At 30.5% G+C, this 15867-nt stretch overlaps 2 protein-coding genes across 2 annotated transcripts; both read right to left on the reverse strand.

The window, feature by feature from the left end:
* Positions 1–201: 201 nt before the first annotated feature.
* LOC106778326 lies at positions 202–2140 on the reverse strand. Its single transcript, XM_014666276.2, has 4 exons — positions 1376–2140; positions 1138–1260; positions 908–1049; positions 202–707 (listed from the first exon to the last, which is right to left on the reverse strand). The coding sequence occupies exons 1-4, from the start codon at positions 1999–2001 to the stop codon at positions 552–554; spliced, it is 1047 nt and encodes a 348-aa protein (XP_014521762.2). The 5' UTR covers positions 2002–2140; the 3' UTR covers positions 202–551.
* Positions 2141–11167: 9027 nt separating this feature from the next.
* On the reverse strand, positions 11168–14798 carry LOC106776492 (xylulose kinase). The gene is made up of 9 exons (XM_014663972.2): positions 14627–14798; positions 14315–14529; positions 14048–14187; positions 13671–13923; positions 13427–13559; positions 12710–12798; positions 12143–12420; positions 11577–11646; positions 11168–11453 (listed from the first exon to the last, which is right to left on the reverse strand). The coding sequence occupies exons 1-9, from the start codon at positions 14703–14705 to the stop codon at positions 11247–11249; spliced, it is 1464 nt and encodes a 487-aa protein (XP_014519458.1). The 5' UTR covers positions 14706–14798; the 3' UTR covers positions 11168–11246.
* Between the last annotated feature and the right edge of the window lie 1069 nt (positions 14799–15867).

The raw sequence follows: 15867 nt of genomic DNA on the forward strand, positions 1-15867 counted from the left end.
CCCTTTGACTTCATACATATCTCCAGGCGCTGACTAAAACCCAGACATGCCAGATATCACAAAAACTAACACCAAGAATTTGAACTTTCGCAGCAACGAACTGCGACATTACCACAAATAGAAACATAAACGACACAACGCATTAAAACATATTCCCTCAGCCGAAAAAACAACTTCAGCTTTCGTATTATACAAGCTATATACATTCCCAAATATACAAACAGATAAAAGGAGGATCCTGATACCAACAAGAGTAAACACTGCAAAAGAAAACTTCATTAGCACAAGGCTTGATTCAGTGTTGAGCCTCACGACAGAAAGGGTGGACCCCACCACACAACCTGGTTCATATCATGGGATCAAGTGGCCAGGGTCCACCCAACCCATTCGTGGAAACTTTTCAAAACCATGTTTCATCATATGAATACTACAATTACCACAGCACAAAACCTAAACTACTGAACAGATATAAAACATGCATGCATGTTTACAAATACATAGAAACATTGAACCATCTTCAACCAAAGTAGAAAGCTTTGCCATCACACTCTTTAAACTTGTTCACGCTTAGCAGACAGTTTCCCACAAGTTATTTGCTTTCCCTTGGTAACACCATCACGTGGTGGGTTAAAGCACACCGGCAGAACATCCTCGGACTCGCACGGAAAGTTCATAGTTTCAAAGTGCTTCTCTAATCTCTCTTTCCCCTATATAAAAACAAGCCTTCTATGTTAATAAAGAACTACAATAGCTATATATAGCATTATAAAATTGTAAATTTAGTCCCTAATATTAATGAAAATAGCATTTGAACAGATGAAGAGACAGATATAATAATATTAATGGTTAAACAGTAAGAATAATGATTAAGTCTATTCTATGATTTTATGTGTATGTAACTCTATACCTGCAAACGTGCAGAAACCACTTCACGTATCTTGTGGGACTGGAACAAGTCCCATTTCATGTTGGAGGCTGTCAAAAGAAACTTCCAAGCTGCCTGGGGTTTGGTGAAGTTCACAAAAGCGTAACCCTTGTTCATCCCAGTTCTGCAAAACATCAACAAAGTTATAATCAATATCACACACCAAAAAAAGAAAACAAAGCTAAACACACAAATTGAATAGACCGACTTACTTGAAATCAATTGGCAAATAAACAAAATCAAAAGCTAAAGAACAGGACTCTTCGTCTTTCTCTTTGTCTCTCAGATTCACTTTCATGCAGTGACTATCCAGAAACTCCACCAGCATATCTCGGCTGCGTGAACAATAATCTCAGATTACAGAAAATGATAACTTCAACAACCCATTTCAAAAATTAAAATCAGAAACAAAAGGGAATAAGCAGACTATTATATTATAGAATCACATACTTGTATTTGCTAGGAATATTTCTGATCATGACAGTGGTTTCATTCTTCTCCACTTTAACAGGCAACAGAGGAAAACACCGCTTCTTCTTAGGATAACCCCTCCAGCAGTACTGTTCATATGGGTGCTTCGTAATCTTTCCATTACTTGAAAAGTCAAAGCTTTTATGTTGACCCTTCTGTTCTCCCTTCTTTCTCGGCAGGTAAGTCTTCATCCTCGTACCTTCAGAACGTTGACCATTCATTGTTCTGTAACTCATGTAAGGTTTAAACACATGTTCCTGCGCAAGCTCTTTTGCGCCACACTTTACGTCTTCATCTACAACCACTTCATCCTTCTTCTGGTTCACTGGGTTAGGTTCCTTTTTCATTCCATGAATACAGAATGGTTCATATTGTGGTGTCAAATGGGTAGTTATAGAAGGTGGTGGAAGCGTTGCGGTGGTGGGGTAGTAAACGTAGGGGTGAAGTTCTCGAGAGGGGAATGAAGAAACAACATAGTAGTATTGACTATGAGGAGTGAATAAGGAAGTAGGGAAATTGGGACACGTAAAAGGTTGTTCTTTTTTGTGAAGCTTCATCGTATGCGTGGGAAAAAATTCAGGTGCTTCTGGATTGAGAGAAACCATGGTGAGAAGAGTGTCTGATGACAGAGAAGAAAGAAAGAGGGAGAAAAAAGAGATGGTGCAGTGCAAAAATGGGTTGTGTGTGATGATTATATGGGTTTTCCAATGAGAGGAAGAAGAAATAGCTAAAAGACTGTTGGAAGGAATGACTTGAATATTTATCACATTACTGCTCCTCCTTTTATAGATATTCCAGTAGTACCTTCTAAATTTTGTCTCTTTTATAACAATTATCAATTATTAATTAATATTATTATATAGAAAATTTTCAAAGATAATACCTACATTTTATTCATGCTGTATTCATTTTATGTAGAATTTTTTCAAAAACTGTCCTTTTGTGCATTTTAAATAAATTTATCTAAATTATAAAAATTGTCAATGAGTAATTATTCTATTAAAAAATTGTGAAAAAAAGTCTAAATGGACTGACTGAATAACTTGTTTTTATATTTGTTATATAAAATGTAAGGTTAACACACTTTTTTTATTTTTTATATAAATTATGAAAACCTAATTTTAATAATATTTTGATAAAGTGTGACTACCCACTAAGACGCTCACTCCAAAGTAAATATATAACCATTTTTTAAGACAGTTATCCGCACAAAAATTTATATCATAATTTATATAGTATAATTAAGGTTTAAAAATTGTGTAGTGCAATATTGATTTAATTATTTAAAAATAATTTAATTAGTTATTGCTAACAAAATTGCATTTTTTTTATAGGCTTTAAGGAATAAAATCATATTTTGAATGAGATTTTTTTTTTGGTATTTATTATAATGTATTGCTGAACTTTGATATAAGGATGAGAAGATATTCACAAAGGATTAAAAAAAAACTAAAATAATTTAGAATAATTAAGGCATTTTTAAGTGGTTAAATTAAACATTATTGATAAAAAAATTGATAGATGAATACAATATATGTTTTACCTACCTGTTAGGAAGATAATTTGTGTTATAAAACCTTTGTTAAATTCTGTGTGTAAAAATTCAATAGCTTTTCTAGATAAAGATGAAAACAAAAAGAAATGGACAAAATACCGCTGAAGAATATAATTGTTTAAACAAACTAACATAAGAAAAATTAAAAAGAGAGTATTTTTGCTATTTTTGGAACATATCTCACAATGATTAGTTATAAAAGTTTCTTAAACATTTCTTGTGACCTCCAGTTACTTGTTATATAGTCTTTACAGTTTCACATTATAGTTAAACAATTCATATTAATTTTATATCTATAATAAATTATTTCAAAAAATTTGAAGAAAATGTTTATTTTATTAATTTTTACATTATTATGTTTCAAATATATTTTATTTGAACATTTGTTTAACTATACTTTAAAAATGCGTGTTTTTTATTAGTTAAATGTAATATTTTATTATTAAAAACATTGTAAACTGGAAATAAGAGACAGAGGAGAGTGTCAAATAATTTTTTTATTTATTTATTAAATCAAATAATTCACCAAAACAAAGAAACCACCAACATGTTTAAAATGTTATATCAGAATAATCCAATAAAAAGGTTACCATAAGCAACTTCCAGGAACAGTCTCTAACACTGTTCTTTTGTTTGATGAAAAAAAAAATTAAAAAACTCTTCCATTGGACCCTATCTATATTTTTTTTAATACTATCAACCTAAAATTTGTGCTTAAGATCTTTCCAACACTTGCCTTACAAAAATATCTAAAGTTACCTTTTTATTGTTCATGCAATATTTTCTTTTCCCTGGCCCAATTACATAATTTTAAAATGAAAAAACAGGTATATTTTTACTGAAATGGTAAAATAAATCAAAAAATATAAATAGATTTATATTTTCATATTTGTTATTTTCCCTCAATTATGTTTCAGCTAAATTATATGCGGAAGTTTGTAAAACTCTTTTAAAATGCAAAACAGTTTTTCTTAAAAGAAATAAAAAAAATAACTGTTTTAGAAAAAAAACAGGAATGACTATTTTCTTTTCTTAAAATGTTCCTTTTTTTATCGTCTCATTTTCTCTTTTTTAAGTTTTCTCATTCAAATTTTGGTTTTTATTATCAAAAAACTCTTCCAATATGACTAAACAAAATATTATAGGTATAAGTAAAAAATTTTGTTCATTTCAATGTCCAATATATTTTTAACTTTGTAAGTGATATTTGTTAAGTTGCATATGTTTCTACAGTTTCTTTGTTTTTGTTCTTTATATGGATCGATGGTTCTTTTGATTCGATCAATTTGTTTTTACATTATATTTATGTTAAGTTTAAGCTTTCATTAGTAGAGAGACTTCTCTTTTAAGGCTATTTTTTAAACGAGAGAAATCGATTTAACTAGTTTATTGTATAATTTCGTGTTAGGAATGGATTATATTTGTGAAATTGTATGTTTAGTTTGCTTGGAGATTTGCTTTTCACTTAAATTAAGTTAAATTACTTTAAATTTGTTTTTACTTAAATTATACTTAATATATGCAAAATCATGGTTAAATGTGTTGAATTTATGTAAAACTTAAAATTAATTTATGGATTAAGGAGAAGGCCTTTGTAAGATTTGAATTGGATAATGTGGCACTGGTTGAGCTAAAGATCACAAAACTTATAATCATTAAAAAATTTAAACACTGAGAATTGTTCAAAGAATGTAAAGTTATTCAAATCAAACTCAAAATACAAAGTTTGAGTTTTCTGATGTCATCAGGTGCCACTTAGACGGTGGTCACGATCTCAAGGGCACTGGCACCACTGGGTACTACCCTGTTTTTTTGTTTTATGGCATTTTGGAAAAACAAGATTCTCGCAATATTAACAATTGAATCAGGCTAAAATTTTAATAGTAAATCATAGACACAAATTATTACTTTGAGTGATGGGATCTTTTTCTTTTATTAAAGGTCTATAGTTAGAAAATTTAGTCTCTTATGTTTGTCTTATTATAGGTTTCTCTTTTGTGAAATATGTTTTATTGTTTGTGGTTTTAGTTCGATCTTTGAATGATAGAAAGTATATAGTTGTTTATATAATTGTTGATGGAACTGTGATGATGATGAATTTGTTAACCGACGTGAACATGATATGGGTGATTCTTTGGTGTTTAGAATTTGATGTGGAATCATGCTTGTGGACGAAAGTGTGAGTTTAGCATAATTTCCATAAATTTTGTCGTTCATTTAGTATATACATTAATGTAAAAAGTCGGTATTAGAAGTTTGTTCCAATACTTTAATTCCATAAAAAAAACTCATGCAAAATAAAATGAGTTATACAGTAAACAAGCATTAGGTATTGTCATTAAGAAAGATTTTAAAGTTTTTATGACGGTTGTGAAAATTAATCTTATGTATGTGTGATGAAATTCATTGATAGTAAAAAAATCATATATCAATATTTGGATATAGATAATTGATTCTAAAAAGTATATAATTATATGTTTGATTATTTTTTTTATGAATGTTTAAAATATACTATTTTACGATAAAATCAATTTAATTATTATATGATAATTTATTTCATAAACTAATTTGTCTTATTTTCTTTGTATTTCTTGTTTGTTGTTATATATATTTTTTATATAATCACCTTTTTTGTTACGAAGATACGAGAAAATAGGTGTGGATTATCAAGAAAAATTCATCACTTCACATACAATTTTTAATATAAAGAAAATTCATCACTTCGCATCACCAAAACTCATTATTATATATTGAATTCTATATTATTGGACTCAGATCTAATAAACCAATAACGTCAAAAAATCTGTTACAAAAATTCTTATAGAAAAAAACGAAACAAAAAAAATAATATTTTTAAAATGTATTTTGGATTTAGATAATAAATTGAATATTTTGAAAGAGATTATTTTGCAGATATGACAATAATGTTGTGGTGGACAGTGACTCCTCAGTCCATGCATTTAATGTTTATGTAATGATTACCCTTTCACTCTTTCTCCCTTTCCGTCAATTTTTTGGGCAACCAATACTTTCCTACCCTATACTCTCGCCACCCTTTTCCGTCTAATTTTTATTTTTTCTAAAACCTATTAAATACTCTATTATCATTCAAAATAATTAAAAACTCTCCCCTAATATTTGTATACTTATTATATATTATGTACATTAAAATTTAATAATAATAATAATAAAAAGTCTTTAATCTAAGTTGTACTAAAAAAATAAAAACCACTTATTAAAACAATTGGAAATAACATAAGTTTATGACGAAACCTAAAATCGATATGATTCATTTGAAATACTTTTATAGGATAAATCTAAAAAAAACTAAAAAGTAATATTAATAAGTGATTAAATTCAGTAATTCCTCGTATAAAATTATTGAAATATAAATATTTATTTTTATATTTCAATGTATGATAATAAATAAATTTTGATGATGTGAAGTGATGAATTTTCTTTATATTAAAAATTGTTGTTTTCATATAATTTTGTTGTGAAAATAGAGTTTTTATGAGTTAAAAAATATATAAATGTGAATAATTTGTTAGTAGGATATTGTATATAATGTTAAACAATTTGTTAAGTTGTGTCAGGGCCTTTAGGATAGAAAAAGGAAAAATAGGTATTGTATTTGTTCAGCATAAATGATAAATAAATAGTAGGATCCTTGTAAGCTTAGGAAACACTTGTATTTAAATAATTGATTTAAGTTTTGTTGATTTTTAACTAATTTCAATGTATTAAATTGTAAATCCAACCAAATATGTGATAACTCAAAAATTATAAGCTAAATATAATATATCAGGATATAATAATATGGTAAAACAATTTAAGAAAGTACTTAAAATCATAACATTTACAGTCATCTAAATAAATTATAAAATTAAAAACTTTAAGTACATAAGAAGTCTCTCAAAATAATGGAAAAGATCTAAGAGTAATAATATAAACTAGGTGTTGCATATAAGCTACAAAGTTTTTCAAAATATAAAAAGGAGTCTAATAGAAAGAGTCCTAAGAGGTAGTGGTTGGATCCTCTGGCTCCAAAGCTTGCTCCAGGAGAACATCCTCTGCCTCTGCTCACATCCAAAGGGTTGGATGATCATCGCAAGGAAGAAGGCAAATGCATACAACACATACAAATACAAGGGAAAGCTAGGTTGAAAAGCATGTAAGATAAGTCCAAATTCTAACTAACATATACTTAACAGTAAGCATACAAGCAAGCAAATAGACATTCTATCAGATTATACATTAAATGAAATTAACTATAATGTTATACAATCACACACAACATGCAAAGACCATAACACAATATAGACTAAGACCAAACACATTTTGTTGATACCAATGACCGACCACATGATTTGACCATCCAGACTAGTATGAAATGTCGAGTTCCGAAGGTTTGTGCACTTGTTGTGGCCCTACTGCTTTGCAAAGCCATTGCTAAGGGGTTTCACCCGACCACACACAAGTGTAAGCCCTTTACCAAATAATAGGCCTCCACGTAGCACCTACTACTAGGATCTCCTGCTATTCTCACCACATGACTCATCACTCTCTAATTGAGCATGGATGATCATTAGAATGTCAGGATAAACCCCATCTGGAACTCCGGTCATTCATACGGTCAATCACAACAACTACAGTGGCACCACCATGTAACCTCCCTTGAGGATCATGGAATTACGTCCATCAATCATACTTTTAAATTTTGAAACACAACTCATGATTTTCAACGTTCATACACTTGTAGATGATCATACATTGTCATTTGAATCTATACAAATCATATATAATTCATACATACTCAGACATTACATACTTTCGCAGAAACATCATTTATTAATACAAAATTCTTCATAGCATTTTATTACCAACACTTACTTAATTTAAAAAGCTTGGAGACCCTCACCAATGGATCCAGAAGGGTCAAAAACCCCCATAACGACCTAAAGAACGTCCAAAACAGACGTCTGAAACCCCCAAAACGTTAAAAACATTAAAAACACTCAATTTGTCGCAGAAAATTCGCTCAGCGCACACCCTGTGGTGCGCTGTGCGAATTTTTCCTGCCAGTAACCCTTCGCAGTGCGCACAGAGTGCGCTAAGCGACTCTGCATAATCTATAGCGCAAAATTTTGCAGATTTGAAGAACTCACACACCCAAAACTTACTCTAGGCCATTTGTTGAATTTCTAACACTCCAAATTCGAAGTATAGGTTGAATTAAACTTTTCTAAAGGTTCACACACACACACACTCCTAACATCAATCTCTAGTAATTGTGCATCAATTTAGGATCTAAAGTTTCAATTTCAGTTACTAAAAGGTTCAATTTCAGATTTACCATTTGGAAAGTGTTTCAGGCCATTTTGATGCTACTAATAAGTCATATTTGATCCAACTAAGTGACTCTAATTGCCTATACTAGACCTTAACATCTAACTCTAAAAATCACTAGTCTAGCTCCCTGAATTTGGACTCTATCATTATAATAACTGAACTGATTTCCCAATAATCTACATAACCTGAAATCACATCTTCCAAACATTCACTCACACACCATCCTATTTTCATACCAGTCCAATTTCATATCATTCGAAATCACATAGTTCACAGTAACTTAAAGCACACATTCAAGTATACATATTCATCATTTTAATTACCACAGAGAGTACACATGCATCAACTTAAAGCCTTTAAACAGTATCAACACAATCAAATTGGTTTCTACCAACCAAAATTAAACCTAGCTTCCCTTGCCTTAAATTTTCAGCAGCTAAACTCAAGAGGAAATCCAAAGGCACTCTAGAAAAAATGACAACACCTATAAATCCCCAAATTGGAGATAGAATAGTCTTTAGGACATGATAGGAGCTAGAATTTGAAAGAAAACGCAGAGATCGTTACATGCAACAAGAAGAATTGCATGAACACAGTTTAATAGGTATATGGAAAAAGGGAAATAAACTCACGAGTAAAAGAACAGAAAAAGGATCGAGAAGAATGTAGCCTTTGAAGCCTATATGGCCTAGGAAGCTTCTGATCAAGAATTTGTTGGTTAGATTTTTGGAATGGAAGGAGAGTATGTTGGTCTAAGAAAAAAGAAACATGATAATGATGCAGTGGTCTTTCAGACAGAAAATGAGTTCAAAAATTAAGTTTTTGTTATTTTATTGAGACAACCATAAGAATGCTGCCACTTATGCCCCTCAACATTTTCTTTTTCTCATATTTCACAAAATCACTTAGTTATAAAATTAAAATTTCCAAATATTTATTTTAATAAAAAATAATTTTAATCGGTTATCAACTTCTGAATTAATTTTCGATTATTATTTTTTATCAATTTTATTCTGAACATTCTATCTTGTATCATGGCTATTTATAATTGTTTTAGACATTAGGATATTGTAAATATTTTTTTTATGACTTACTTTGGTGTAGTTTAATATATTCATAGATAGTATATGAATGTTTTACATTACATGTTGTATGCATTTTTTTTTTTTGAGAAATTAAAAGTATGGTTTAGTAAAATTGTATTTTTATTTAAAAACATTTTAAAACTACCATTTATTGAAATTTGATATTATAATAAAAAATAAAGTGAAAATAAAATAAATAAATAAAAGAGGCATTTTAAAACCAAATCAACACAGTTTTTGTTCTTCTTCTTTTACTTAAAAAGGAAAAGAGAAAAAAAGTGATCCAAAACCAAAAGATCCATAACCTACGGATCTATATCACCTCTGCATGAGTTTATCACGCATTTTCTTGCATTATCAAATTAGTTTTTACAGTTACTCAATATTGTGGCATTTTAAATCTTAAAAATAATAACATGATGTAATTAAGCTTTTAATTTAAAAAAAAATCAAAATTTAGTATAATGGTTGTGCAATTTTAGTAAACCAAAATAATGCTTTAGTCACAATAATATTTTGACGCTGAAAAATCATTTACCATAATTCCCAAATTAAATTAGAAACAAATTGACTGTTGTGCTTGATGGGTTGATGAAAGTTTTTTAGGTTTTATATGTTTGAGTATTTATTTTTATAATCATTCCTTTTCTCAAATTTGAAGTTATCTTAAAAAAATACATTGAGGGGGAAATTAATTAATATCATAGTTAATTTATAATAAATACAATTATCTATTTCTTTATTTTAAATTTATATTTATAATTTCAGATAAACTTTGAATTAATGTCATTTTAATTACAGTTTAATTATGATAATCACGTTTTGCTCTAAGTTAAACGAATTAATATTAATGATAATTTCTTATATTTTAATAGTTTGTGATAAATATATATATATATATATATATATATATATATATATATATATATATATATATATGTGTGTCTGTTTGTGTTTCTTTTGTTTCTAATAAAATTTTAACTCGTGAAACTATCATTGTCATGCCATAAAATTATTTTTAATACAAAAGTTGTTTCTGTAATACATTAATCTGTTTTTTTCTTTTTTGTGAATTTTATCATGTCTTACTATTATCAATGTATGATCATTCAAACTCGAATTTATATTTTATTTAATGATCAATAAAAAAAAAGTATGTTTTCAGTAAAGATTAACATTTTTTATAAATTATAAATATTATTTAAATTTCAACATTTTAAATCTTATATCTTAATACTATTTTAAAAATATATCTTAAATACAAAATCTCACTTATAATAAAATTAATTAATAACATCCTTACATCATTTTCTTGCGTATCAAAATAACTGGATCTCCTACAATTTACCGAAACAATATTTTCTTAAAAGAAAGCTTTCATGTATACAAATGGTGAATAATTAAATTATTTAAATTAATAAAACAGATTAATTTGTTTTTTAGAAAAAAGAAGTTTTTTTGGCTAAAAATTTGGTATACGCAAAGGTGAATCTTGGATCATTGATGATGATGAAGATCTGGAAGAAGGGGTGTCGAAGATGGATTAGAAAGGCGTAATCATTTCACGGACCCACGTGCTTATAGGTACCACAAATTTCAGATTAGTGAATTCATCTCTGTCCTTTCTCTCATCGGCGCAATAACTTGCAGTACTTTCTGTATTTTCAATAAATTATTATTATTTTTGTTTATCTGCCTTTTCAAACAGTGTTTGATGATCCTATTTCAATAATAAAATATTATATTTCATTATATAATAGTTATATGTAATAATAGAGATGTCAAAATCTCATTTTCATAAGAACAAGTTGCATGAGAAATACTGGTTACCATCATCAAACAGGTGGAGTGCAATAATTTATGAAGGAATATTTTGCTGATCAGCCTTTTTTGCCAATAATGCAGCTCCATATGCAGCTTCTGTTTGATTTGCACGACTCACAGGCAAACCAAGCACCCTCTCACGAATCTTTATCCACTTCTCATTTTTGGCTCCTCCACCAGCAGTGAAAACTTCCTCTACCTGGGTTGCTCCTAGCTCCTTTAGCAACTCATATGCCTTTGCCTAAAATACCATTCAACACTCTTTCATATTTGGCTCTAGTGGATGCGTGAAGATCCACATGTTTCAATAAAAGTATGAAACGAAGACAGTATTTCAACCGAGTCAGAAGATTTTCAGTTTTACCTCTATACGCGCAATGGACTCTAAAATCCCATGCAGGTACTCAACATCGTTTTCAGGACGTGGATGAAGCCTGCCCAAGAATTCAAACTTGGTTATGAAAATGAAAAGTCTTTCAGACTTGTTTAGATTAAGTTTTCAGTAAACGCTTAAAAGTAGAAAATAAAAAATTGAAATGAGCTATACTTTCTGCTATAAGTTAAGACTGATTTGTGGTTGAGTTAAAATTCGTCTTTTGAATGGTACAGTTAGCAGAACCAAATTTGGCTTTGTCACAAGACCCAAAATGAACCAGCCTTTTAAGAACTAATTAATGCTGATTCTTTGTATATTGAACTTGAGATGTCATTTCTCCATTCTAAAAATTGGCACAATCACCCAAAACTTTCCCTTCGATTGATAACTTATTTTAACGATTCTTTTTTGGTCAGCACTTGTTTTGTTCATGTTAAGAGATTTTTTGGCAGAATATTATAAACAGATTCCAAACAAGACAAAATTGAAATGGGAATTGGATTTGAATTCCAAAAAATGAGTGATCCAATGATAAAGCAGAAGGGATTCAGTACCTTGGAGCCAAATTTGGATCTGCTACTGGGAATCTTTCACCTGCTTTGGGCAGGGGATAGTAGTCCAGAGGAGAAGGTTGTGAGGGATTGATCTGTTCACTCAGTTTTTCTAATTGGTTATCGGTGAAGAGCTGTCTAAGAATTGCTCCACCTGTGTTTGAAGCACCACCAACTAGCCATTTATCATCAAGGCGATGGCTGTAAACTCCAAACCGAGAATCTTCAATTCTTGTATTACTGAGTAGTTTAATAGCTAGTGTTGAACCCAATGAAGTGACCTACCAAGAAGAGTATTAGCATTGATAAGGAACATGATCTGCAACTGTCAGAGATGGTTTAGCAGAAAGACATGCAAAAATCATAGTTGACTAAATATTACCACAGAAAAGATCCATTCTTGAAGCTAATAAGCTTCAACATTATTTTTGGATGCTAAACTGAATACAAAATCATGAAAATTACGAAGTTTCCAGTTTAATTAGCAATCCATAAATACAGCTTCCTATAAAACTGAAGCTGTCTTAATAAGCAAAGGTAAAAGACAAGTTTAGTTAAAAAGAAGATTACAGCTTTCCCAGGTTGGCTAGCACGAGCTGCAAGAAATGCAGCTATACTGTCTGTGGTTCCGGTGCATACAACACAGTCCTTTTGAAAACCTGAAAGGATGTAAAGTACACATGATTTTCAATTCTATAGAAGTAAGGTTTTATTCAGGATGTTTAAAGAGATTCTGATGTCCTTATATTATATCACAACACCAAATAGTGCACACAAATACAAAAATAATGTGCTACTTGAATAACAGGTTTATTAGAGGCCAAGTTGGAAAAGCATTGTCTTAACTCTCAAGAAGGCACTAATCTGAATAGAAAACAACACCCACATAAGGTTGTACATAACAAATTGGAAGGATAAAAAACCTTATTAATAGGATCCTAGTAACAAACAAGTTAGAGAGTCTACTCAACTAGTATTCAATAAAACTATTAAATTTTCAATCAATGAAAAAGGCAAGTATTAATCAATTTTTATGTTGTGTATCAGACAAGCCTTATTTTTCAATAAATAAAAAACATTGTTTCTCTCCCCCCACCTGATGTCCCTAAAGTTAGCAATTGCCATATTAATAATAAGCTTTACCACTAAAAACTGGAGACTATAACCTAAACATCTTTGTTTAATTTCGTTTATAGAAGGCTCTTTTAAATGGAATATATTACCACAAAGGGTTTTTTAGGTACCGATTCTCATTGCACCTGCAATCAATGTACAAAGAAAACATACCATATTTATTTCCAACTTCCTCCTTTAAACAAGCAATTGGAGTTCCGGGAGCAAGAACTGAAGGTAAAAGATGATAATATGGTTGACACACTAACCATGAAGGATACGAATCCACTTCAGGATCATAGCCAACCTGCAAAACAAAACAAAACAAAACAAAACAAAAAATGGTTAATATTGCAGCATAGACATAAATCTCCTAGCTGTGAAAACCCAGAACGGTGATAGATTTATTAAATGATGCCTTGAGAGCATTATTATAATCTGTAACTCCAAGCTTTCCATGAAGAAGCCACAAAAGCCAATCTGCTTGGTGCAACAACAAAGCAGGTTTTTTATCCGAACCAACATGGTTCCACCAAGAGACAAGTTTACACAGAGTGGACGATCCAGTGCAAACCGTATGGTTTGGAGGAGCAATAGACTTCACCACTGGTAATGCATCAGAACAACTCTCATTGTAAAGAAAAGGTCTCCATAACGGTTCCCCTGTGTAACTGCAACACCAGATTCACATTCTTACTTCAGAATTCAGAATTCAGATACACAATCTTACATACAATTCAAATCAACACAAAGGAATTAAACAAGACCAAAAAGTGCAGGGCCAATATCATCCACCTATCAACAATGAGAGTAGTGGCAGAAGTCCCGTCAATTGAAATAGCCACAACATGTTTGCGAATGTCAAGTGGGACATCTTCAAGCAGAGAAAACAGTGTCTCCTTCCATGAGCGTACCCAATCCTGTGACTCTCCATTCTTTCTAGACAAGACAAACAGAAACCTCAGAATCAACAATTGCACAAACCTTCATTTCATATGTTAAACACAGAATTAATTCAATTCATCGTATTCTGGGAGATCAAAACGGAAAATAGAGTGATACCAAGTACAAGGGGTACTCTCTCTTTGCCTCAGCTCGAATTGCTCCATCTTTGTCGATTATGGCAAACCTGGCACCAGATGTGCCAAAGTCAAACCCCAGATAGAGCCTTTCACCTTCTCTTACACTTGCAACTTCTGAATTCTGATTTTTCTGGTTACCAACAGACATTGATGCTACTCTTTGTTTTCTTACCTTGTTATTACATAACACATTCCCTGTGATAATGGGTTCAAAGTATAATGAATATGGGAGAAACCAAATAAATAACAGTTCATAATTGCTTTGCTATGCTTATGATGAAAAATCACATACCACGTTTTTGCCTTTGGATTGATGGCAATGATACTAAAACGGTGCTTGCTGGGTGGATTAGTGAACTAGCGCAAATCATGTTGAAATCTCGTTACAACTTCTGCCATTCCCCATGGATAAGATGCTGAGGAACAAAACATGGTGGCAATTGGCAGAGCCACTCCACATAAAATGAATTAATTATAAAGACATTATTACATCTCCTAATCACAACCTTTTTTGTGTTTTTTTATTAGAAAGTTATTAAAAACTATAAAATTATAAAGTAATTTAGTCATAGAAAAAACGTTATTGATAATTTCATATTTTCCCAAAAAATTGTTAAGTTAAAATATTATCACAAAAAGCAAAATTTATATACAATGTCATATTATTGAGATGTTGTTTGATGACCTGCCTTGAGTTTAATTAGAAAAATAACACCAACCACATAAGCAGTCAAGGTCTATTTTTGTCCTTTTAGAAAATCTGGGGGTACAGGAAGAAAAACGTGGGGTGCAAGAAAAAACTCCATTGTAAAATTGTTATCATGGTTGGGCTGGATGGCACTTTTTGTCTAGAATTAGACTTTTGCTTTCTGCAACCCCAACCTCCACAATCATGGAAAACAATTCAAACACTATCCATCACTGCACCACACCATGGTCACTTGCATCACCACCACTGCAGCAGAGGAAGAAAAAGAGAGAAAGAAGGAGAGAAAACACGTGGAAAAAAATCCATTCCGAAAAATTATTTTCGAAATACATTTTATGTTTTGCGCAAAATTATTTCCAGAACATGTATCATGTAGGGATGTTTCGAAAAACTCATTCGGAGAGGCATTGTATGAGTCACAAAAAGTTTCTTTACAAAATTCTAATTCTGAAATGCATTTATTATGCTTCTAATATCTTGTTTCTGAAAAATTTATTCTAAAAATTTCCAAAATCTTATTCTAAAAATTTCAAAAAACTTATTATTTTGAAAGTCACTTTCATGAAAGGTAAAATGTCACTTCAAAAATTTGAGGGGGAGTGCAAAGGAATTGTGGGGGAGTGCATGAAGTAAAAGTCCTATAATAGAGGAATAGAAGAAAATTTTACACATACGAAGAACAATCTTAAACTATCTTGATATACCAATACCCAATTTAATATTTCAAAATTAGCAAAGCATAGAAAGTATACTGTATAAACCGATCGATCTATGTCCATCAATAGGTCAATCACATAATAAGTTAATTTTAGAAACAAATTGCA

This window comes from Vigna radiata, chromosome 2 (assembly GCF_000741045.1).
Source record: "Vigna radiata var. radiata cultivar VC1973A chromosome 2, Vradiata_ver6, whole genome shotgun sequence".
NCBI lineage: Eukaryota > Viridiplantae > Streptophyta > Magnoliopsida > Fabales > Fabaceae > Vigna > Vigna radiata.

Excerpts from the sequence above, each read along its gene's own strand:
- LOC106778326 (XM_014666276.2), bottom strand. The coding sequence starts at position 2,001 with ATGGTTTCTCTCAATCCAGAAGCACCTGAATTTTTTCCCACGCATACG. Across the intron at positions 1,261-1,375 it reads AATATTCCTAGCAAATACAA|CCGAGATATGCTGGTGGAGT; the intron begins GTATGTGATTCT and ends TTGTTCACGCAG. Across the intron at positions 1,050-1,137 it reads TATTTGCCAATTGATTTCAA|AACTGGGATGAACAAGGGTT; the intron begins GTAAGTCGGTCT and ends GATGTTTTGCAG.
- LOC106776492 (XM_014663972.2), bottom strand. The coding sequence starts at position 14,705 with ATGATTTGCGCTAGTTCACTAATCCACCCAGCAAGCACCGTTTTAGTA. Across the intron at positions 14,530-14,626 it reads AATCCAAAGGCAAAAACGTG|GGAATGTGTTATGTAATAAC; the intron begins GTATGTGATTTT and ends CCATTATCACAG. Across the intron at positions 12,799-13,426 it reads GGAAGTTGGAAATAAATATG|GTTTTCAAAAGGACTGTGTT; the intron begins GTATGTTTTCTT and ends ACATCCTTTCAG.